The sequence below is a fragment of the Amphiura filiformis genome, chromosome 17 (genome assembly GCF_039555335.1).
Source record: "Amphiura filiformis chromosome 17, Afil_fr2py, whole genome shotgun sequence".
NCBI lineage: Eukaryota > Metazoa > Echinodermata > Ophiuroidea > Amphilepidida > Amphiuridae > Amphiura > Amphiura filiformis.
Genome location: NC_092644.1, coordinates 58840843 through 58866336, shown reverse-complemented (window position 1 = coordinate 58866336; position 25494 = coordinate 58840843). Strand labels below are relative to the sequence as shown.

Below are 25494 nucleotides of genomic sequence, written 5' to 3'. Positions count from 1 at the left end.
TAATAATTACATTATATATGCTGTGTGTAATTACATAGGGTAATATCATGTGGTATTAACACATGTTCATTTGGTAACCTTTTGCTGTTAATTAGGGATGTGGATAAAGTCAATGCCTTATACAGCTGGTATACAGATTACTTTCATTCTATCTGAGGCTAAATACTGATATTGCAATGTATGTGTATATACATCAAACCCTGGTTCTGATGAGGTAATACTGAAGTAAAGATAGAGCAGCAGTGTGGCCAGCTTTTTGAGGCAAGGTGCACAAAATTGTAATGTACCAATGTAAAATGTTACAAATTTGATGTCAGAAACCCTTACTTTCCAGAGATGTTAATTTGTATTTTTTTTATGATTCTCTGGCAATTTCATCAAGTGTCTTCTTTTAAGTTCTTTCATTTGATTATGTTATCAGGCCCTCTATGCCAATGGCAGAGGGACCCTATAACCCATGCATAACACTGCGGAAAATCTGTTATTGGATTTCTCAAGGAAAGGGCACAGGGACTGGGCTGCACCAGTACTGTGATACCCAACGGTGCAGTCATATATAAAAAAAGGTTGCTTACAATTTCCCACAATGATGCACCTGTTTGTAACAAACATGTTCATACAAGTTGATGAGCGCTTTATTAAATAGTTTGATCTTTGGATCGGACATCAATGCTTAATCAATTCTTTGTACAATATCAATTCACTGTCTGATGTTACTTGTGCAAACATATAAATTTTGCACATAATTTCTTAACCAATATAATTTGACCGTGAGGTCTTATTAATTAGTTAACAATTAATACCAAGTACTGATGCAGCATTGACAGTCGATCCTAAGATAGAACCAGTTTGGAAGTGGTGCCTTAACTACAGAAGAAGAATCTTCATCAGGGGATGCGGATCCCGGGATGCGGATAAGACTTGTCCATTGTCCTTCAGCATTTACACTTTATTACTCCCACCTTCTTTTGTAAATTATTCAACATAGCCATAAAATAATAAATGCATAACATATTCGGTTATTCTACAAAATACAAATAAACAAGGATAAATGTAAAATTGTTAACATCACTGCACTTTAGAAGACAATAATATTAAGCACACATAATATAAACATGGATTAAAAATCAAACTAAAAACATTTCATACATATTATACAGTAACACAAAGTACTACTTCATAATAATAAATTACCCTATATACAAACAAAACATTGATAACTATTTTACATTATATTTTTAGAGTAATAAGTACTACATTATATCATTCTTTACATATTAAAACTACAAGGTTTTATGAAACCCTCTTTTGTCCTCTAAATTTCTGTAACTTATTCAAATATTTATTTATTACTTAACTGATTGATCTGATTGCATTTAGGGACTAGATATAAATAACAAAATGTCATCAGAATATTCTCCTTATCTGCAAAAATTATGTACTTTTCTTTACTAAGAAGCAATGCCGATGGTTTGAGATGATATTCACAGCATCCAAGGAGACATTACTGCCAGCCCGTAGCCCAAATTTTGATAGTGAAAGTTTGGTAGTGACATAGGTGCATATTTCACTGGTCACAGTATTGAACATGATGAATTCTGGGATACTGTGAAGACCTTTTTTGGAAGTTACAAAAAAATGTACACAGCATTACATCTTGTGTATTATTATCTCAAACCATTGATCATTTGTTAAAATCTGACCATGCATGGGATACCTAATAGTATTTTATTGTTCAGAATAATAAAATCATGAGTTGAAACTTATATCATCATATCCTTATATTTACACTTTTGTCATAATTAGAAAAATGGAATGCCTTTATAATATTTGGCAATGCAGAAACTTCGGTTTAGTGTAGGGTTGAGGAAGTGATAGTGGAATACTTTGGTTAAAAATCAGTTTCAAAAATTAAGGATAGTACCATTCAACAAAAAGGGGAAACTTAACATTAGTTTGGTAGGAATTAAATACTAAGCATGTGCAGTTAAAAGGGTCATAATCAATATAATCAGTACCTGCATTCGCTATTAAAGGCACTGAATACACAAAGTTAGGGCCAAAAGGAGTAAAAATGACTTAAATACAAGGTAGTTCAGAACAGCAGTATAACTTTTAGCATTGGGGTGTCTTGCTACCATAGACTAATAAAAACTACAGATGATTCACCAATTGGCCAAGTCCCAGGATCATCTATTAATGAGGGCCAAATGTTCCATATGAAAATGCTACACCCATATCACATAGTTTTTGATTTGCACACAGTGCTCTATCACATACATGATTTGTTAGACAGGGTTGATCCAACAATCTGTCCTCATGGATATGCAAGGGTTCTCATTGCATCCAAAGCATATAGACTTTTTAAAGTAGTATAGTTGTGTAGTTCTTTAATCTATGCCTGCTACCCGCACTATACCATTTTTCAACCTGATGTAGCAGTGATGTCAACGCAGTGAAGCAGCTGTGCATCTACAGCGTCTTTAAGCGTGTGCGTGTGTACACCAGCTCTTTGAGGGTACACTAGCGATTTAAGGCTGTGCCTAATGAAATGCATACTGTCGTCACTGCCACATCAGGGTGAAAAATGGTATAGGCTCTCAAACATGATCATCTGCCTGAGCACAGATCTTTAACCCCAATATATATAGTTGTACTTAACAGAGAATGACCTTGAAATGCATTGGTTAAAAAAACTCATACTCCACAAATTGAGGTCAAATTTAAAATGAAACCATTGGGCTATTCCAGTTGAAATACATACACCCCATGTGGAAGACATGACATTATTCTCCCACACAGTGTGAATTTCAAATGGGGTTACCTGAATGGGTGACTCTGTTTGAAATCTACACCACCTGTGTGTGGGAGAGTAGGTCATGTCTTCCATAGGGGGTGTATGGATTTCAACTGGAATAGCTCATTTTGACTTGTAGTACAAATTGCGATGCAACTTTAGACTCTGGTATGCCACTCCTGTCATACACCTGTTAATTATTTTGAGAACCGTGCATATTCATGGGAAAAAGTGTAGCATACCTTATTATTTAGCTCAAATTTCATGTCAAATTTGTTTCCAACTGAATTACATGTTGATCATTTAAAATGTTAATTATATTGTAACAGAAAAATAATGGTTGGTAAAGACTGTACTGTTTCATTTCAGGTTCATCATAGAAAATTGTCATTTGGTTTTAAGGATTAATCTCCACATGATAATAAATAACACATAAGTGTAATTATAAAGCTCATTCTCTCATTTTTCCTTTAGCTAACATTCAAACTTGCACATTCCATAAAAATATAATTATTAAACTTTAAAAACACTTCATTTTGAGGTAAATACTCTCAAACCTAACATTAACATCAATTTCGTGCAAATGTAAAAAGTAACTTTTTGACCTGTGTCATACACGAAATTTGGTTGTTTTCCCAGTGACCAAAGAATGCGTAAGTTTGAGGGTCAATGAACTCCTACCTTTCATATTATACAAACAATGATAAAATGATTCTGAAGCAAAAAAAATGTATTATAATAATTTTACAAATATATTACCATGCAAACCTAAATTGACATTTGACCCATATTTTGACATTTGATGTGACCATAAAAAGCCTAGAATTGATGGTGCACATATTGTACCTGAGCAGTCGCACTGAAGATAATAAATGCATGTACTTTATTTAATGTCGCAATTTTTTGATGTCTGCAAGAATAAAACTAGCATAATTTTCCTTAGCATCTTTATCAAACTCACCCATATTATAAAACCTATAATGCACAATTGAAAAAAAGATATTTATCACATTTTTTTCACCTGATGTATGAAGATTTTAGTGCAAATGCAATAAGGTCAAAGGTCAATTCTCACAAGTTGAAATTATATGCAATCATCAGTACTGATTTCCAACAATCCATTCCAAAACAACTGAATTGCAAACTACTTAAAAAGTGATGACTTTAAAAAACCTTTACTCGGTAAAATTTATGCAAAAAATACTACCTAAATGAGCCAATTTGCAAGAATATTACTACATGTGCATCATCAGCTACTTACAATTATAATAATTTAAATTCATACATGTTATGAGGCATTTTGTAGATAGAAACGATTAAATTTTATAAAATACACAATGATGATAGTGTGCACATTGATAGGGAGTTATTTAGCCAACAGAGTTGAGCGTTTATATACATGCAATACTTTCACAGGGATTTAGTTTTCTTGCGTAATTATGGTAAAGGGAAGAAAACACGGACAGACAGACAGACACACACACAAAATTGAAATATTTACAAGCGCTGTCAAACACACTGGTGGTGGGTTGCGGACAATTAACACACAATGAGCATTGCCAAATTGAGTTTTCTTACACAAAATATAGTCTTATATAATATTTACAGCAAAGAGAAATACATGTACACATTGGAGGACTGTAGACAAAGTATGCCTGCCCAAATGGGTATGCTCATTTAAGTCTGATGCTGTAATCCAGATATTGGGAATAACGGAAATCATTTTGACTACAAATGATTTTATGTTACGTGATACCGTTGTATCATTGGTTTTTTCATTACTGAGTATGAAGGGATCAAAATGTAATCTACATGCACTGTGACATGCATTATTATTTTGTACCGAACACACCTTAATGAGGCAAATCTTTCAGCCCTAACATTTCGCAGGGTCAATAAGAACAATATGTGCTTTCCACTAACCTCCATTTTGATGGGGATGATGTGGGGATGAGGCTGTGGCTTGGAACATAGGCCTTTAAGTTCTTATTTACCACATCCACTTCAAAACACATGTCCACTTCACATTTCGAGGAAATGAGTTTGAGAGAGTAGGTTCATCGTAACCATGATTACCAAATTGATCAACCGCCAAAATCAACCTCATTCAGTCATAATTTCAGTCCATAATGTGCTATTCCAGTTGAAATCCATATAACCCCTACGGTGACATTACCTTAATCTCGCACAGGAAGCATAGCTTTCAAATATAGTCACCCATTCAGGTAATCCCATTTGAAATTCACACTCCGTGTGGTATAAGGTCATGTCCTCCTTACAGGGTTTATGGATTTCAACTGGAATAGCCCAATCCACTTTACGATTACCTGCTCCAAAGTGTTTATTTCACAGCATCTGGCATTAGCCCCAGGCAAATAATTAATAAACATATCCATCTTTGCATTTACATCATAGTACATGACATTTAAAGTACAGTGTTTATAGTACAGATATCTTTAATATGAAGGAAGAAGAATCCCATATCATTTATTTACTTGGAATAGGGCATTCAGATCAACATACTGATTACTGGCCAATCCAATCCCAAGAATATACATGTTATCATGTATAGCATCAGAGGTTCTGCATACTGACAAACACTGGATGACTATAAACAGACCCTATTGGCTAGAGAAAGGTTATTCCAGTTGAATTCCATATACCCTATGGTAGACATGACCTTAATCTCCCGTAAAGGGTGTGCAGATTTCAAATAGATTTCATTCATGTAACCCCATTTGAAATTCACACTCCCAACGTGAAAAATTAAGGTCATGTCTTCCATAGGGGGTTTATGGATTTCAACTAGCATAGCCCATTTGACAAGTACATCATAATTTATATGAAATCAGCTTGTCAAAATTTGATTTAAAGATTGAAACTAGACTTTTGTATCCCACTAGGGATTCTTTGTTAAGTTCATGTGTGCTTTGTAGCCTTCATACATGTACACTGGGCTATTCCAGTTGAAATCCATACACCTACCTATGGAAGACATAACCTTAATCTTCCATACAGGGAGTGTGAATTTCAAATGGGGTTACCTAAATGGGTGACTCCATTTAAAATATACACTTCACATGTGGGATAATGTAGGAGATTTAAGGTCATGTCTTCCACAGTAGGTATGGTTTCAAATGGAATAGATCATTACTCTGATCATAGTGCACCATTCGATGGGCCATGCTCTGATCTAGTAACCAAGTTCAATGAATATCTTCAGTTACTATATCTGCAATTTAGCATAGAATTTAGCACCAAGACAGGCATTCGATGGGTTGTTGACTAAGACACTGTCTCTATATAATCTCTGACCAGGGAAACATGGATTTGCTCTCATTTTTAGATATATTACAAAGGGATGGCTTATACTTATCTAGCGTTTGTCAGTATGAGAAAGCCAAGATGATATAATTTATGTACATTATGCTCACACCCACCAAGATACATTGTACTGTAATCATATATCGTGTTTACACTTGGCAAAAGTAGAACATATTACTTTACAAAATGTAAACAGGTACAGTCATAATTGGGTTGCAATTCAAAATATTTATCATTGTATTACAACTCTTTGTCAAGCAAATGATCCATGTTATACAATTCATGTTTGCCAGCTGTAACAACCACTGCACTTATCACTAGACATTTTATAAACTGACTTCTCTGAAACAGAATTCAGGAATTGTCCTTCAGCATAAACACCACCACTTCAATATAATTATAGTGAACCTACATTGTATGATCCAATATCTGCATGAATTGCCCTGACGATAATCTTCTATACTCTTGATACTGACCAATTATCCTATTCCCATAATTCCTAGCACTTGGATTGAGATTACATGCAGCTGTGTCACAATTATCTATGCTACACAGCACATGATAACATGAATCTCCATTATGCTGCTATGAATTGTGGGTATGGTCAAATCATGACATTATCAGGAGCATGCAAGAATGTCATAAGTGAGATAAAAGGCATTTCTGATGCTCTAGCATTGTGCTGATAATATGCGACACATTCTGATCCATTAGAGGATCGATAGGCATTTCCTTTAAATAAGGAAATGGTGACCGCCTGGACCTGTTTTTAAAAGAGTAATTGAGTGGGGCGAAGAACAGTTCAATATGCTGTTTAAAGCAAATGGGACACACTACTGTTTTCATGAATTTGCATTTTATCATTGTTACCAATAATCAAGGCAGTTGAGCTAAAATGATAGCATGTACTATGTAATTTCTGCCAATATTTTGCTTAAAAATTAAAATGAAGAAACTTTCCTTTACTCTTTTCTCAAAAACGGATCATCCAATTTGTCTTAGATTTGAGAATGGATTCCGTAGGTTTACTAAAAGCAAGTTCTGATCAAAGCCATCTATCTTAAGGCGAAAGGAGGCTATTTTGAAAATTGAGATATTATCACAATTACAAAGTTATGAGTTTACACAGATACAATTTTCTTGTCTGTTTTGCTTCCCATGCCAATTTTCACAATGACCACCATTGGCTTGGATGGATCAGGTTGCTTCACACGTTGGCTGAGTGTCTGCAGTTCAAATCTAACATACTTGATCAAGTAATCTTACACTATTACATGTGTATGAGGAGTAGTAAAAGGCTTGGATCACCTACATCATATAATAGTCTAAGTTAAATAGTCTTATGACTAAATACATGTACATCTTCATCTGGAAGTACTTTGTTTATTTATTGAAATCAAATCATATAATACTGGTAGACAGAATAGTTCTTGCAGCACAGGAAAGTCAATTTACCTACTCAATGTTTCACTGGCCAACACTCCTGTATCATGTATGAATGGAGTACAGTGGGTGACGCCACACCAGAGCGGGATCTGCATCAATGTGATCTCCTGGGATGTCCCTCCATAATAAAAAGTGCCTACACGGCACTCAGACACCGATGCCGTGCCTGTGTTGGGCGCCCATGTTGCCATAACATTTGTGCGCATAGTCGCGCATAAGAGACAATCACATTGATCCACATTCCAGGAGTGTGTATTGATGCAAATCCCACTTCCTGCGTAGTCTCCCAGTCTCATAATAAGAAGTTAGATATTATGTAAAATATGCATAAATTGAGGAGTTGGTGCAAGAAGCACTATCAACAATAGCTGCCTTACAGACATTTGACAATTTCTGCATTCTATGCTATAAGTCAAGTCAAAAATATGACACCTGGCAGCTATTGCTTCTGCAGGGGCTTTCTTGCACTAACCCTAGATATTTACTTGAAATGAAACTTCATGCAGAAATCTTTCTCAAATTAGAGCAGTTTTCAAATCGGCAAAAACTATTGCAGAAAATTCTTCAAAACTGATGTCCAATTATATTGTGTTGTCAAATGTTTTTTCCAACAAGATCCATCATCAAATGTTGATTCAATTTCAGTTAATGGCATTGCACTGAAGGGAGAATATGCAGTGCTGTTATTCTTGATACTTCTGAACTTTTAATACAGCATTTGAATGAGATTCTATTTATATGACCCTAATGAGCATTTTCAAGGGTCCTAAAAATCCAGAAAAAACAAATGTAGAACAATTTGTAAACAATAAAACAGAATATTCATGATAGTAAAACTAAAAAGCAAGATTCCTGTTAGGCATAATTCTTGTGCAGTATGGGCTTTACCATTTGAATTCTAACATACCCATGTGGAAGATTTACAGAAAGTCTTTCACAGAGGGAGTAAGTTTTTCAAATGGAACCCATACTCCCTCTGTATATGGCTTTACCTATATCTTCCATAACTGGAGTAAGTATTTCAAATGAAAGTTACCATATTTCCGATTCAATTTGAAATCCATACTCCCTCTGTGGAAGACTTTAGCTAAATCGTCCACAGGGGCAATGTGGATTTCAAAAAAGAATAGCCCTATAGTAGACATTTTTGAAAGGAATTTTGCATTTTAGTTCATCAATATCACACTACGTTGCAGTAACAAAATCTAAAAGCTTACACAACATTAAAGTGTGATGAAGCAGAAATAAATTGTGCAAATACCCGTCTTAGAATTTTTAATAGAAAAGTCATTAGTAAATGAATGTAGCGTTATATCAACATGCATACCTGGAAATAGCTTTATATCAATGATATCAATGTCTGCATACCTGGAAATGGTTGTCATGGTAACCTGTTAAGAATAAGTGATACACATTATGTTACACATAATTGAACTAGCAGTGATTATGAATCTATGCAATTTGAAGTTACACTGTATCAATTTATTGTACTTATACTGGCCTTATTTAAAAGCATTTTTAAAATGTGAACTCGAATTTTACATTGTAGTATATCTTACTGGCCTTTTTAAATTGTTAATTTAAAGTTGACTATAGCAACATGTAGATCTATAATGTAGACATAACATTGATATTCATGTTTTGTCCAGTTAGTTCCTTTACTAGTACGCTCCTTCATCGTTGTTCTTCATGATTCCATTTGATGGGAAACTCTCCTTATTTTATCAGTGGGTAAACCTGTTGCTATCAAGTTGTAATAAATGTTGAAACCAAATACAGTGTCCTTTATCTTGCTTCGACTGTGGTTGTGTATGGAACATTTTCAACATTAATATAACATTAAAAACATCATGTTAACATGATAATGCAATGCCCAATGTTGTCCAAATGTTACAATAACATTCAGAACTCTATCAGTGGGTTCACAACTTCCATACACAGCCATGATACGACTGGAATAGTATTCTTGTCCCCTTCTCCCTCAATTTGTACATCACGACTGTGTAGTCCTTCACATTGAATATGGGTACGAGCCTAAAACACATCATATATCAGCAACTTGAGATCCGGCATAAACCAACTCCTTGGTAAAATTCTGTAGATTGAAAAAAGCATAATCCTGGAATTCCAAGTTTCATTGTGTGTAGTATAGATCTACTGGTTTAGTACAGGATTCAAGAGCGTTGATTTGTAGAAGTTCCATAAAATTCACTCTGTACGTCATGATTGCATCACACATATTGATGTCAAAAATAAATTAGGCCATACTGCTATAATAATACTATACAAGACGTTACTGGAATCCAACTTCTTATAAACAAAGCTGACTGACATACTATCTACAGCATGAGACATAAACAGCACTGACAAATCACTGCAAAAACTTGCTGGAAATTGTTCAAATTCTGACTTCTCTTTGCCAAAATTTGTTGGAAATGTTCAAATTGCGACTTCTCTCAGTAGAAGCCATTGTTTATCATCATTTAGTTTCACAGCGACTATGCCAGTGATGGAAGAATGATACCATGCAACCATGGTGACTGTTGAATGACATTCAGTACATATGTTTCAAACTTTGACCTTGGTGTCAAAGGTCATTGTGGTATTTCTAAGGAGAGTGCCTGCACAATCCATGGGTCACATTTTGAGCCTTCCCTAAACTCCTCTTTGGTCAACATTCCATCTCGATTCTGAAATTAAACAAATGAATAGGTGAAATTATAACACTAATGATATTGACACACTCAGAGATCCATTTCACTTTAAACTTTACGAAACTTTGTAAGTCTCAAAATCATTCGTAACTTACAACGCGAGTCCATTTCACTAAACTTACTTACGAACAGTACCCTTCGTAAGTACTAATAGGGCTTTACTAAAGGGACTCTTCGTAAAGTTACATCAAGTATAGGGTATTTGTAATTTTACTAATGGTTACTTGATACAATTCTCTGCAACCTCAAATTAAAATCCATGGGGGAGAGGGTTCACTTGCATTTCAAGTTGTATATCACCTGCACATATGTAGAAGGATTTTTTTCAAAAGAACTCAAAACAATTATGTTTCATCCATGGTAAAATGGACCCAAAGCATGCACGATGTGACTGTTTTCCTACCATAAGTAAGTATTGTACTTACTTTTATACCCAAAACAAGTATTTTTTGTACGGAACTATCATTAATTAAACCCAGTCCCTATATCAAATTGTGGCCGTTAACTGGAAGAAGAAAAACAATAAAAATGTTTAAGTTTTGAGAAGTTTTTGAATGCAATAGAAAACTATACCTATACATATATATCACAGTTTCAAAAAAAGTAGGGTGAAACCCTCAACTGTCTCGATTACATCCAAAGATGATCCATATGGAAATCAATGCTTGAGCACTGACTAATGGCAACCCTCTATAAAGATGTTATAAATAAATAATATAAGTAAGTCCACTGTCTATGGTTTAAGAATTTTGTTAGAACATCTGTAAGAAATTGAAGCTATTCCTTACAACATGTGAACTATCACATATGTACATAAATACGGCTGTCCAGACATATGAAACCAACATGAACTTTCTGTTCCTTGTAAACATTGGGTATAGACAGACTTCATGAGAAACGCATGGAGTATGGTAGACAAACACTACTTGAAATTTTAGTGGCTCCAGGGTAAGGCTACTTACAGTGTCCATTTGTGAGAATATTTTGTTGACTCTTTTCTCTGGTGTGTCCTCATCTTGCGGAAGGTCTAACATATTACCCTGCAACAAAGAAAATGATAATTTGAATTTGTGCCATGATTATCAAATACTATTTAAAACATATCTACATTAAATGTTGCCCTATATCTTATCATGCAACATTTTCACCGTATTTTTGTGGGACCTGAGAGCACATCAGACACACCAAATTGCATTCTGAATACGCTGAATGACCTTCTGATATCAAATAATTTTAATTTTTTGAAAATTGTGTTACAATACAAATTTTGGGGCAAATTATTTACATGATGCATAGAGGGTAATGTATGATGTGTTCAAGAGGTTTAGCATATCATTATTTCTGTTTATAGTGGGTAAATTACACTGTCTGATACACATATAAACAATTAAACTAAACAACATAATATGGCACATGCTATATAAATAACTTAATGTAATGATGTCACAAATAACGATCCAGTGAATATAGCCTGAACAAATCTGTTCTAATTGCAACCTGTCTATATACTTGTCCAGCCATCTTGTGTATAGTCACCAGGCCTGAACCAATATCACAAGTGGCTTTGCTAGAGTACATGGGTGGAATATGAATTTGGGCTGATTGAATGAACTTGTGTTATCACTGCCCTTGTGAGATGGATGCTTAAAGGCAAGTCTTGTCTTAGCTATATGAAGACTTCAGATGTAAAAAACGGTGTATATAAAGGCTGCTGTGTGGTGTTAAAAAACTTTTGCTTTTCTCTACGCAAAGTATTGACCACAATGTCTCCACCTTGACGCATGATGCTGTGAAAAATTGTCACAATTGTATGTCACGGGTCATATTGGCTCAACAAGAGCAAAATCTGCTGTTCCAAAATCGGCTTGCAAAGAGAAAAAAAAAAACTATTTCAAACATAAAAAATTATCATAAAACATACTCCAGTCTGTTCATCGTTAAAGCAAATGGTTCCATTTTCTGTCAGTGAACAAACCCTCCATATGAGACCCTTAATAACAATAATGATGAAATAACGCGAGACAGCAAGCAGCACATGATGTAGGCCTATATTGCATGTTATGCTTCAACTCTTCATGGTAAACAGAGCCATATTGCCTCAAAGTGGTGCTAATTTGGGATGGCTTGGCGTGGGTGGGTACTTCTCAGTTAAGATGAAGTTTCATTTACAGAAGCAAACCTTGTGGTATCACTAGTATTACTGGCATCTTCCGCTTACGTCATTTGTTTATTTTATATAAAATTACCATACAACAATTTGCTAGAAAACATTCTTAAAAAAAGTGCAGCCTTGGATCGCTTTCAGTATAAATGTTAGTTGATGAGTAGAGGTTAATGACTGCACATCATGAGGGAATTGCGATCATTCTACACATTTTCCTGAGAGGCACAGATTCATTTATAACTGTTACTTTATAATTTGATTATTCCAACCTACCTTACCATAATATCTTCTTTTCAACTTGTAAAACTGTATCTTCTTGAATTATATCTCTGTTTACTCCTTGTGAAAAGTTGAATAGTTGATGAGGGACTTACTGATAGGGACCAAATGCAATACTAGTAATGCTTACTCATATGGTATGACGTATAAATATGGTAGTTGCGTATGGGTAAATTTTTTACTTAATGAGCATAATGTGCAGCCCCATTCCATAATACATGCAGATGTTATTATATGATATAACCATAGCCCACCTCAGGTCAGTCAGGTGGTTTGGATGGAGATGTCTTATGTGTTGCCTGTGCCTGCTCTTTCAAACGGGAGGCATCCCGAGTGAAGGGATTTGTAGGGTTCAGAAGGATTAGTGTTATCCTGCATATTACATATTTAATAGCAGTATTTGCAATGATACGTGATTGGGAACCGCAAATATTGCATATTTTCACCAGGTAATAAATTATATTCAGAGTTCAACTTCATGCAAACAAACAAACATAAACACACACAAACAAAGATAATAAACAGGTGCATATTTCTATTACATTTTAACTGAAAACAAGTCAAAACATAAATAAATAATAAATAATTTAATTAAGGCTACAACAATGTACAAATTCTTTAGACAAAACAGTAAATGGAATGCTTATTTCCAATATTCACCTACATGTACCTTAAAAGTTTATTACTGTACATAACCTTACAGCCCTGCTCTTTTTAATGAAAATTAAACTTAAGACAAAGCCTCAGGACTCAATATTTGTCATGAAACCTTAAACTTTTTTTTCCTCAATCTCCGCTCTCACTACCTGCCCAACTCTACCCACTCATGGCTTTGGGAATTGGTATCTAATTCTCTTGTCGGCAGATGTTCAAAAGAAACCCATCTTGAGGACAAACCAAGTTATTGATTAGCTATTCTTTACCCGTACGAATGATACACATTACCACGGTAACGCTACAGAATTGTATTGCAGGAAATGCATGTATTTGTATATTTTATTTCATCACTGAGTGGTTTAGTTGATTGATATGTTTAATGTAAAATATCGAAATGGTTTTTTTTCAATATGACTAATGCCTTTGGTCAATTTCTATAAACCTGTACATTCCCTGAATGAGAGGCCTTACAGATCATCAATCTTGTGACAGGGCCGAAGTAAGGAGACCGTCAACCAGGGCAGCTCTTGATGGCAAGGCCGTCCCACTTATTTCTCATGTTTTTCTTTACAGCATGGTATGAACATGGCAGACAATTGTAATATATATGAGCGCCCCACATCTAGATGGTTAGCTCACAGTTTTTCCCCTTTGCTATATTAAAGGCCCTGCCTTGTGGTGATATAGATTTTTTTTCTCATTGAAAGTTGCTTATGTACATTTCCAATGTCCATAATATATATGTTCATCAGTGGCATATGGTAGAAGCAGATGCCTAGCATTCATTTCAAAGGTGATAACCCTGTATTGAGTTCATGATGTCTTGAAGAAATGTGAAGGTTGATGCTACTTGAGAAATATATCAGTTCGGAATTATAAATTATTCCAGAATGGCTGTTTTTCAATTGGTAAAAGGACCTTTTTCTTTCATAACTTCTAAAAGTGCTTTATTTTCCAAACTAAAAAAGTAGGGAATTTTCAAGTGTATATATTCTTGCATCAGTTGAATTTCATTTGGCTATTTTGCTTTTGCAAATGAGAATAACCTTTTTGGGCACATTGCATAAAACCTTGTTTAACTTGCTTTTGAAAAGTTGTAAATATTCATGTAGTGATGTCGACATGATACTTACTTTGTAAATTGCATATACTATGTCTCACATTTATTGTTTTATTATGTCTTTTAAATATTCATTAGGTGATCATGGTGATGTCATCATGATACTTACAACCATTTTGTAAAAATGCATCCCCTGCATCTAACATTTCTTGTTTTGTTACATCTTTTGAATATTCATAAGGTGATGTCATCATGATACTTACCACCATTTTGTAAATTGCGTCTACTATGTCTAACATTTCTTGTTTTGTTATGTAGCCATCTTGGTCCAAGTCATATAAATTAAATGCCCCTGAAAAATACAATCAATCATACAACTAATAAATCAATATCAATCAATCAGTAAACCAATTAAAAACAAACAAACAGACAAACAAACAAGAAAGAAATTGTTCACACGACTATTTTCCAATGAGGTAGCACCAAAGAGTACCAACTCCACTCATTGTAGGCAAATAGTGTGACTGAAAACTATTTCACTATGCACCCCAGCAAACTTTGATTCAAAATGTATGGTTGTTTGTGTTCTATTTGTAACGCAGTGTGGCAAAAAATGCAGGCTAGGTGCTGTATGCACAAACCTATGTAACACTCAAGCTTAAAGATGCCAATTATCATTCTATTTTGGGTTTAAGCCAATAAAATGCCAGTGGTACACTACTTGCCCTCCATGAGCGATTAACCATAGCGTTATGCGGCCCATACACAATCAAATTGATTGATCAATATTGGGGACCCTAGATGCACGACTGGATACAAAATAATATTTCTCTTCAATATTATTGAAGAGATCTAATCTAATTTATTTTATTGACTGTTGGACAATAAAATCACTATAGAAGCCCTGCATGCTTTTATCTTGGCTCCAAACAAAGGATTTGAACCAATGTCCTTCACCGTAATCATTGCGACTACAGTCCATTCAATCAAATGTTGTCATCAACCTATTTGATCGTAGTGCATATGTTATGTGTGTGAGATGAACTGTCGCGGTAGGTTGCAATCATGCTTTTGTTGAATGCATTTGAGAAGTCCGCCATATTTACGGTATGATATGTCATATGCACAACCTCTAAAGTATTACTGTTCGTGTGTACAGTGCACAATGGTATATTTTGTATCCACTTTTGTATCTAGGGTCTTTGATATTGATCAATCAAATTGATTGTGTATGGGCCACATTACACACAGGGCAATCTTGAGTTGGTACTCTTTGAGTCTAGTCTCTTTGCTGATTGAAGAGATTCTCTTTGCTATTTTTATATTCCTCTTTCCCAGGCTTCTTCCACGTCATTGTATGGTTTATTTGCCTTTCCATTTCTAAATCAGACACAGCCTGAATGGAATTCCACATAAAAACACTTTCCCCATGTAATTCTACACTACAAAAATATTATTCCACAATTTCTGTTTTCAAAGATCCATTTCATTCCTGTTATATTGATCAAAGTTATTCATCACTATCAGGTAGTCCTTGACAAGTTGGGCTATTCCAGCTGAAATTAATGCACCCACTATTGAAGACATAACCTTAATCTCCCATACAGGGGGTGTAGATTTTAAATGGAGTCACCCATTCAGGTAACCCCATTGAAATTAACACTTCTTGTGTGGAAAATTAAGGTCATGGGGGGGGTAAATAGTGTACCTATGGACTATTTTGCTATGCACCCCAGCAAACCTCGATTCAAAGTGAGTAGTTGTTTGTGTGTACTGCATTGTGGCAAAAATGCAGGCTAAGTGCTGTATGCACAAATCTATGAAACGCTCAAGCTTAAAGATGCCAATTATCATTCGATTTTGGGTTTAATCCAATAAAATGCCAGTGGTACACTACTTGCCCTCCATGAGCAATTAACCATAGCGTTATGCGGCCCATACACAATCAATTTGATTACCTCGAGATGCAGGACTGGATACAAAAAAATATTTCTCTTCAATATTATTGAAGAGATCTAATCTAGTTTATTTTATTGACGGTTGGACAATAAAATCACTATAGAAGCCCTGCATGCTTTTATCTTGGCTCCAAACAAAGGATTTGAACCAATGTCCTTCACCGTAATCATTGTGCACTACAGTCCATTCAATCAAATGTTGTCATCAACCTATTTGATCGTAGTGCATATGTTATGTGTGTGAGATGAACTGTCGCGGTAGGTTGCAATCATGCTTTTGTTGAATGCATTTGAGAAGTCCGCCATATTTACGGTATGATACGTCATATGCACAACCTCTATAGTATTACTGTTCGTGAGTACAGTGCACAATGGTATATTTTGTATCCACTTTTGTATCTAGGGTCTTTGATATTGATCAATCAAATTGATTGTGTATGGGCCACATTACACACAGGGCATCTTGAGTTGGTACTCTTTGAGCCTAGTCTCTTTGCTGATTGAAGAGATTCTAGTTTGCTATTTTTATATTCCTCTTTCCCAGGCTTCTTCCACGTCATTGTATGGTTTATTTGCCTTTCCATTTCTAAATCAGACACAGCCTGAATGGAATTCCACATAAAAACACTTTCCCCATGTAATTCTACACTACAAAAATATTATTCCACAATTTCTGTTTTCAAAGATCCATTTCATTCCTGTTATATTGATCAAAGTTATCCATCACTATCAGGTAGTCCTTGACAAGTTGGGCTATTCCAGTTGAAATTAATGCACCCACTATTGAAGACATAACCTTAATCTCCCACACAGGGGGTGTAGATTTCAAATAGAGTCACCCATTCAGGTAACCCCCGTTTAAAATTCACACTTCCTGTGTGGAAAATTAAGGTCATGTCTTCCATAGGGGTTGTATGGGTTTCAACTGGAATGGTGCAATGTTAATTTACACATCACCATCATGGCTCTAGTCATATTACATTACTTAAAACTCATGCAATATCAATCAAATGAATATGATTCTACACATTATTTCACCTCAAGGTTGGCAGTGACAAGTTCAGTGCTTTTACGCTGTAAGTGTGATATCAAAGTACCCAGTATGTGTGTATATTGTCACCAAGGTATAAGTGCATTAGTGTCATAGACCAGATGGCTAGATGAGGAAGTCCTCTTTTGGCATAAAGGCGCTGGAACTGACAATAGCGATATTAACACAGAATAGCAACACTGACTGCTAATATGCAATTATCAATGTGAGGCTTTGAAATTAGCGCAATTATGATAAGAATTTGTTGAAATTAGGGCAATTATCAACCATCTTTTGAAATTAGCGCAATTATGAATTAAACGTTGCAATTATGAAACTTTCAAAATGCTCCATGAAAATAGCGCAATTATGATAATAACTTTTCCAAATTAGCGCAATTATCAACCCCATTTTGAAATTAGCGCAATTTTGAACTAAACATTGCAATTATGAATCTTTCACAATGCTCAATGAAAATAGCGCAATTATGACAATAACTTGCGCAATTTTGCGCTAAATTGCGCAATTTTCAGATTTTCACTTTACCTCTTCATTGAAGTGATAATTGCGCTATTCCGCTATTTTCAAAAAATTATGCAATTTTGCGCTAAATTGCTAATTTTCAAATTTCAACATTTTCACTTTACCTCTTCATTCAAGTGATAATTGCGCTTATTCCGCTATTTTCAAAAATTATGCAATTTTGCGCTAAATTGCGCAATTTTCAGATTTTCACTTTACCTCTTCATTGAAGTGATAATTGCGCTATTCCGCTATTTTCAACAAAATTATGCAATTTTGCGCTAATTTGCTAATTTTCAAATTTCCAGATTTTCACTTTACCTCTTCATTCAAGTGATAATTGCGCTATTCCGCTATTTTCAAAAAATTGCGCAATTTTGCGCTATATTGCGCAATTAAATTGCGCAATTTTCAGATTTTCACTTTACCTCTTCATTGAAGTGATAATTGCGCTATTCCGCTATTTTCAACAAAATTGCGCAATTTTGCGCTAAATTGCGCAATTTTCAAATTTCCAGATTTTCACTTTACCTCTTCATTGAAGTGATAATTGCGCTATTCCGCTATTTTCAAAAAATTGCGCAATTTTCAAATTTTCACTTTACCTCTTTATTGAAGTGATAATTGCGCTATTCCGCTATTTTCAAAAAATTGCGCAATTTTCAACCTTCCAGACTTTCACTTTACCTCCTCATTCAAGTGATAATTGCGCTATTCGCTATTTCCACAAAATGGCGCAATTTTGCCCTACATTTTGCAATTTCCAGATTCTAATTTCCTTAATAACATACACCCAGCAGCCCAAACGTTTTGGGAACATGCTCCAAGTGGGACCAGAACGGAAGGGCCCCGCAGAGCAAGAAATAAACTGTGAACTGCTAATTTTTTTCATAACATACACGCAGCAGCCCAAACGCTTTGAGAACATGCTCCAAGTGGGACCAGAACGGAAGAACCCAGCAGGGCAAGAAAGAAACTGTGAACTGCTAATTTTTTAATAACATGCACGCAGCAGCCCAAACGTTTAGAACGTGCTCCAAGTGGGACCACAACGGAAGAGCCCAAGCAAGTAAGGAAGTGTGAACTGTTAGGTCTGATGTGTAAGGTCTTTCTTAAGAAATTGATGTTTATGCAGTTTAAGTGCGAACTGTTATTGAGAAATTTTGAGAATTTAACTTTACCTCTTCATTCTACTGTTCAACGCTTACGCATACACGCAGCAGGCCAAACGCTTTGAGAACATACTCCCAGTGGGACCAGAACGGAAGAGCCCCGCAGAGGGTAAGAAAGAAACTGAACTGCTCATTTCTTTAATAACATACACGCAGCAGCGGAAACGTTTGAGAACGTGCTCCAAGTGGGACCAAACGGAAGAGCCCGCAGGGCAAGTAAGAAAGTGTGAACTCTTAGGTCTGACGTGTTAGGTCTGATGGTTACGCATTTCCTTCACATCTGGGGATTTACGGCCAAAATGTGTTTCTATTTGCTCCAAGTGGGACCAGAACGGAAGGGCCCCGCAGAGCAAGAAATAAACTGTGAACTGCTAATTTTTTTCATAACATACACGCAGCAGCCCAAACGTTTCGAGAACATGCTCCAAGTGGGACCAGAACGGAAGAACCCCGCAGGGCAAGAAAGAAACTGTGAACTGCTAATTTTCAAATTTCCAGATTTTCACTTTACCTCTTCATTCAAGTGATAATTGCGCTATTCCGCTATTTTCAAAAAATTGCGCAATTTTATGCTAAATTGCTAATTTTCAAATTTTCACTTTACCTCTTTATTGAAGTGATAATTGCGCTTATTCCGCTATTTTCAAAAAATTATGCAATTTTGCGCTAAATGACACAATTTTCAGATTTTCACTTTACCTCCTCATTCAAGTGATAATTGCGCTAAAAATTCCGCTATTTCCACAAAATGGCGCAATTTTGCCCTACATTTTGCAATTTCCAGATTCTAATTTCCTTAATAACATACACCCAGCAGCCCAAACGTTTGGGAACATGCTCCAAGTGGGACCAGAACGGAAGGGCCCCAGAGCAAGAAATAAACTGTGAACTGCTAATTTTTTCATAACATACACGCAGCAGCCCAAACGTTTGAGAACATGCTCCAAGTGGGACCAGAACGGAAGAACCCGCAGGGCAAGAAAGAAACTGTGAACTGCTAATTTTTTAATAACATGCACGCAGCAGCCCAAACGTTTCGAGAACATGCTCCAAGTGGGACCACAACGGAAGAGCCCCACAGGGCAAGTAAGGAAGTGTGAACTGTTAGGTCTGATGTGTTAGGTCTTTCTTAAGCAATTGCTATTTATGCAGTTTAACTGCGCACTGTTATTGAGAAATTTTGAGAATATCACTTTACCTCTTCATTCTACTGTTCAACATTTACGCATACACGCAGCAGGCCAAACGTTTGAGAACATACTCCCAGTGGGACCAGAACGGAAGAGCCCCGCAGGGTAAGAAAGAAACTGAACTGCTCATTTCTTTAATAACATACACGCAGCAGCGGAAACGTTTGAGAACGCGTGCTCCAAGTGGGACCAAACGGAAGAGCCCGCAGGGCAAGTAAGAAAGTGTGAACTCTTAGGTCTGACGTGTTAGGTCTGATGGTTACGCATTTCCTTCACATCGGCAGCATTAGTGCATTTGCCATTTTCATGAATGATGATGTACGCCTATAAGTATCATAATAATCATCATCATGGACAGGTAACAAGTGGCACTGTGCAGTACCGCTCTGCTATTCAAATGCGTGGTGCATCGGTTACGTGTATTTTAAATGTCAACCTGCCGAAAATAATCATCGTATAGATCGATCCCTGTACTAAAGTCTAAGACAGAGTCGCACCCACCTTAATATTAACATTTGCGACACTCGATATTCCACTCTCTTTATCCTAATTATATTGAAATAACACACACTTGCGATATCGTTTAACAGTCTACCTTCAGACAGATCATCACACTTTTCATGCAAATGGATGCGACTATACAAATCGCGACATGTTTGTCTTCTATGGAAGGGGCCATTAATTCTTATTCCTTTTTTATTAGCAGCACCATCTGATTAACGCCAATGCAGCAGTGGTCGGACGCGATAATCTACCATTTACTTGTTCGCGAAATTGGGTTGACGGGTATTGGCGCCTACTTTCTTAACGTTTTGCTTACAGTATGGTCTAGATGTATGTTGCGGCGCAGCATTAGCAGGACAATTTGCATATTTAAAAGTTTCCGTACAGTTTTCCTAAGCCTTTTTAGAGCGTTTTATTAAAAGGCACTTCATGAATGTGTGCCAAAAATCGCTTGCCCCGCCCTCTCGGCTTGCCAAAATTGCTTGCCCCCTTTTGGGTCGCTAAAATTTCTTGCCCCAATTTTTACCCTCCCCAGGGCTCATAGATATTGCACAGCCACTTACAAATTTATTCCAAATTTTTGAAACCCGTCCAAATTATAGAATTTCCACATTCCAGAGATCCACACACCAAGATTAAACAGTAGGCCTACAGAAACACTGAATAAGGTCTATGCACATTTTCACCCCCCCCCCCCTTTGCAATATAAATCAAGATCAAGACTATTTGGGCCTACTGCTACAATTTGCGAACACTTTATGCATGTGCCGGAGGGGAGGGGGCCCGGGCGACATAACCATATCCAGCAAGGGGAAGGAAGGAATTAGAAACACGGTAGAAAACCAAATGACGACACTAAGATAGACTTCTTTACATGCCTTTGGCAACTCCCCCGGGAGAGGAACCCTGTCACAATTATTACACAGCCCCTTCAACACTGAAACCAAACCAAAAGGCAATATAGTTTATTTGCATATAAATTGTACACACACACATTGAAAAAATTTGTACATGACAAAAATAGGCCTACACACCAAGTAACCACGTAAATATTCATCAACGACTTTGCAATGGAACAAAATGGAAGGGGCCAAACATAGGGGCAACTATTTTTGAAACGCCATTTACCAATTTTAGCCCTCCCACCACGCCGACGGCCTCATCATTATTGCAGACCACGACGACGGCTTATCCGAAAAAAAGACTACAACATAAACTATAAAACACGACAAAACACACATGTCATGTCCAGCATCGTCTGTTATTATTAAATAAACATAGCGCCCCACTCTACAAAATGGTGACAGTCCCGTTTAATCACATGATTCATCACATGATCGTAAACAAACAATCATGATAATCGGAACCTTTCACATGCAGCTCCACGATGAGTAAACAAGCAAAAACATACAAGAATGTAACGGAAGCCTAATGTATTCAAAGCAGGTAACTTCGTTTGTTTTCATTGACATTGCAGTTAATAACACACATTCCTTACTGTTACCCTTACAAGTGTCTATCACGCGAATCAAAAGATAGCCTGTCTTATTATAATGCACTTTCAGTTTCCCACACGTTCAAATGGGAATTGCATTGCGAACTTTCCCAATGTTTGGTAACCGTATTTCCTGCAATAATGTGACAACTTAACGTGGAAAGTTCTATTCTATATTGTTTGGCAATATTGTATTTTGTCAATACAATAGTATGTTTAAACTTGTAACTTTGTGTTTTTGATCGGAAAGATCGGATATTTTTATTGCCGATTCAAATTCTGGACCATCGCAAGGGTGCAGAACTGTTACGCCTAATGTTTACGCATTTCGATTCCGCTCGTGTTAGGTCAGACAGATACGCATTTTCGACTTTTGAAAATAGCGGAATAGCGCTATTATCACTTGAGTGGTGCGGTAATGTGAAAAATTCAAAATTGCGCAATTTTGTCTAAAGGCCATTTTTGAAAATAGCGAAATAGCGCTATTATCACTTGAGTGGTGGGGTAAAGTGAAAATTGCATAATTACTAATTTTGTCTAAAGGCCATTTTGAAAATAGCGAAATAGCGCTATTATCACTTGAGTGGTGGGGTAAAGTGAAAATTGCAAAATTAGCAATTTTGTCTAAAGGCCATTTTGAAAATAGCGAAATAGCTATTATCACTTGAGTGGTGGGGTAAAGTGAAAATTGCAAAATTGAGCAATTTTGTCTAAAGGCCATTTTGAAAATAGCGAAATAGCTATTATCACTTGAGTGGTGATGTAAAGTGAAAATTGCAAAAGTGCGAAATTTTGTCTAAAGGCCATTTTTGAAAATAGCGAAATAGCTATTATCACTTTAGTGGTGGGGTAAAGTGAAAATTGCAAAATTGCAATTTTGTCTAAAGGCCATTTTTGAAAATAGCGAAATAGCGCTATTATCACTTGAGTGGTGGGGTAAAGTGAAAATTGCAAAATTGCGCAATTTTGTCTAAAGGCCATTTTTTTGAAAATAGCGAAATAGCGCTATTATCACTTGAGTGGTGGGGTAAAGTGAAAATTGCATAATTGCGCAATTTTGTCTAAAGGCCATTTTTGACACCAGCGAAATCGCCAAATTCGCCGACAATGCGTGGGGTAAAGTGAAAATTGCATAATTGCGCAATTTTGTCTAAAGGCCATTTTTGAAAATAGCGGAATAGCGCTATTATCACTTGAGTGGTGGGGTAAAGTGAAAATTGCAAAATTGCACAATTATGTCTAAAGGCAATTTTTGAAAATAGCGAAATAGCGCTATTATCACTTGAGTGGTGGGGTAAAGTGAAAATTGCAAAATAGCGCAATTTTGTCTAAAGGCCATTTTGAAAATAGCGAAATAGCGCTATTATCACTTGAGTGGTGGGGTAAAGTGAAAATTGCATAATTAGCAATTTTGTCTAAAGGCCATTTTTGAAAATAGCGAAATAGCGCTATTATCACTTGAGTGGTGGGGTAAAGTGAAAATTGCAAAATTGCGCAATTTTGTCTAAAGGCCATTTTTGAAAATAGCGAAATAGCGCTATTATCACTTGAGTGGTGGGGTAAAGTGAAAATTGCAAAATTGCGCAATTTTGTCTAAAGGCCATTTTGAAAATAGCTTAAATAGCGCTATTATCACTTGAGTGGTGGGGTAAAGTGAAAATTGCAAAATTGCAATTTTGTCTAAAGGCCATTTTTGAAAATAGCGAAATAGCGCTATTATCACTTGAGTGGTGGGGTAAAGTGAAAATTGCAAAATTGCGCAATTTTGTCTAAAGGCCATTTTTGAAAATAGCGAAATAGCGCTATTATCACTTGAGTGGTGGGGTAAAGTGAAAATTGCATAATTGCGCAATTTTGTCTAAAGGCCATTTTTGAAAATAGCGAAATAGCGCTATTATCACTTCATGGTGGGTAAAGTTAAAATTGCATAATTGCGCAATTTTGTCTAAAGGCCATTTTTGAAAATAGCGAAATAGCGCTATTATCACTTGAGTGGTGGGGTAAAGTTAAAATTGCATAATTGCGCAATTTTGTCTAAAGGCCATTTTTGAAAATAGCGAAATAGCGCTATTATCACTTGAGTGGTGGGGTAAAGTGAAAATTGCAAAATTGCGCAATTTTGTCTAAAGGCCATTTTTGAAAATAGCGAAATAGCGCTATTATCACTTGAGTGGTGGGGTAAAGTGAAAATTGCAAAATTGCGCAATTTTGTCTAAAGGCCATTTTTGAAAATAGCGAAATAGCGCTATTATCACTTGAGTGGTGGGGTAAAGTGAAAATTGCATAATTGCGCAATTTTGTCTAAGAGCCATTTTCACCAAACTGATTTTCTTCTAAGTCTAAAAAATACACTGATAATAGCGAAATTAGCACTTTTTGATAATAGCAGTGCTATTATCGCAATTATGTGTAGAAACGAATGACAAAATAGCGCAATTGCGTCTAGTATAAAAAAGAGCGCTAATATCGCTATTATCAGTTATAGCGCCTTTCTCTCTTTTGGTCTATGCACTTGCACTCTCACCTTTTGACCATGAGATCTTGGGTTCTAGTCTTGGCAGGACCGATGGAAGATATAAGCTGGACCACATTGCTAATGTTTCTACGGATGTGGGCTGGGAGACAAACTACCATCGGTAGGGCATAAAAATTAGGATTTGTCTTGCTTTACATAAAAAAACGTACTGTCTAGCATATTCATTCTGTAGGGGGGTAGTTATTGCATAATATTCTTAACGTGCAAGAAAAATGACATTTGTGGGGAATAAGTATAGATTGATATTGACAGATCTCTGTCCCTTTAACTTTGTTGTCTAGATAAATGAAAACCAAGACACTGAGATTTCCATCAAAATTGGAAATATTGTTTATGTGGTATGGTCATTTTGAAGCTTTAAAACAAATATATGAAGTGAAATGAATGGTGAAGTGGTTAGAGTACTTGCCTCTGGTGCAGAAGGTCCTGGGTTCAAAACAGGGGATATTGGTCCGAGAAAACTATTGTTTATCACTTTTTGGCTACATTTTGGACATTCTGCATGCAAAAAACCTGGATATTGGCCTGCCTTATATTTCACTGCTAAAACATGCTCACATGTCACATTATATTTTATTGTTCTGTGAAAAAGCTAATTTTAGTAACATGCAGTCAACAACCGATCTTATATTTGAAGATGTGCAGA

At 36.0% G+C, this 25494-nt stretch overlaps 1 protein-coding gene across 1 annotated transcript in view; it reads right to left on the bottom strand.

Moving 5' to 3' along the window:
- Positions 1 to 1647: 1647 nt before the first annotated feature.
- Positions 1648 to 25494, bottom strand: part of LOC140138062 (uncharacterized) — a 135784-nt gene continuing 111937 nt past the window's right edge. The window contains exons 6-8 of the mRNA XM_072159906.1: positions 14705 to 14793; positions 11244 to 11321; positions 1648 to 10257 (exon numbers count right to left, since the gene is read on the bottom strand). Coding sequence (XP_072016007.1) covers positions 10162 to 10257; positions 11244 to 11321; positions 14705 to 14793 — 263 coding nt within the window. The 3' untranslated portion in view covers positions 1648 to 10161. The remainder of the gene's footprint in view (positions 10258 to 11243; positions 11322 to 14704; positions 14794 to 25494) is intronic.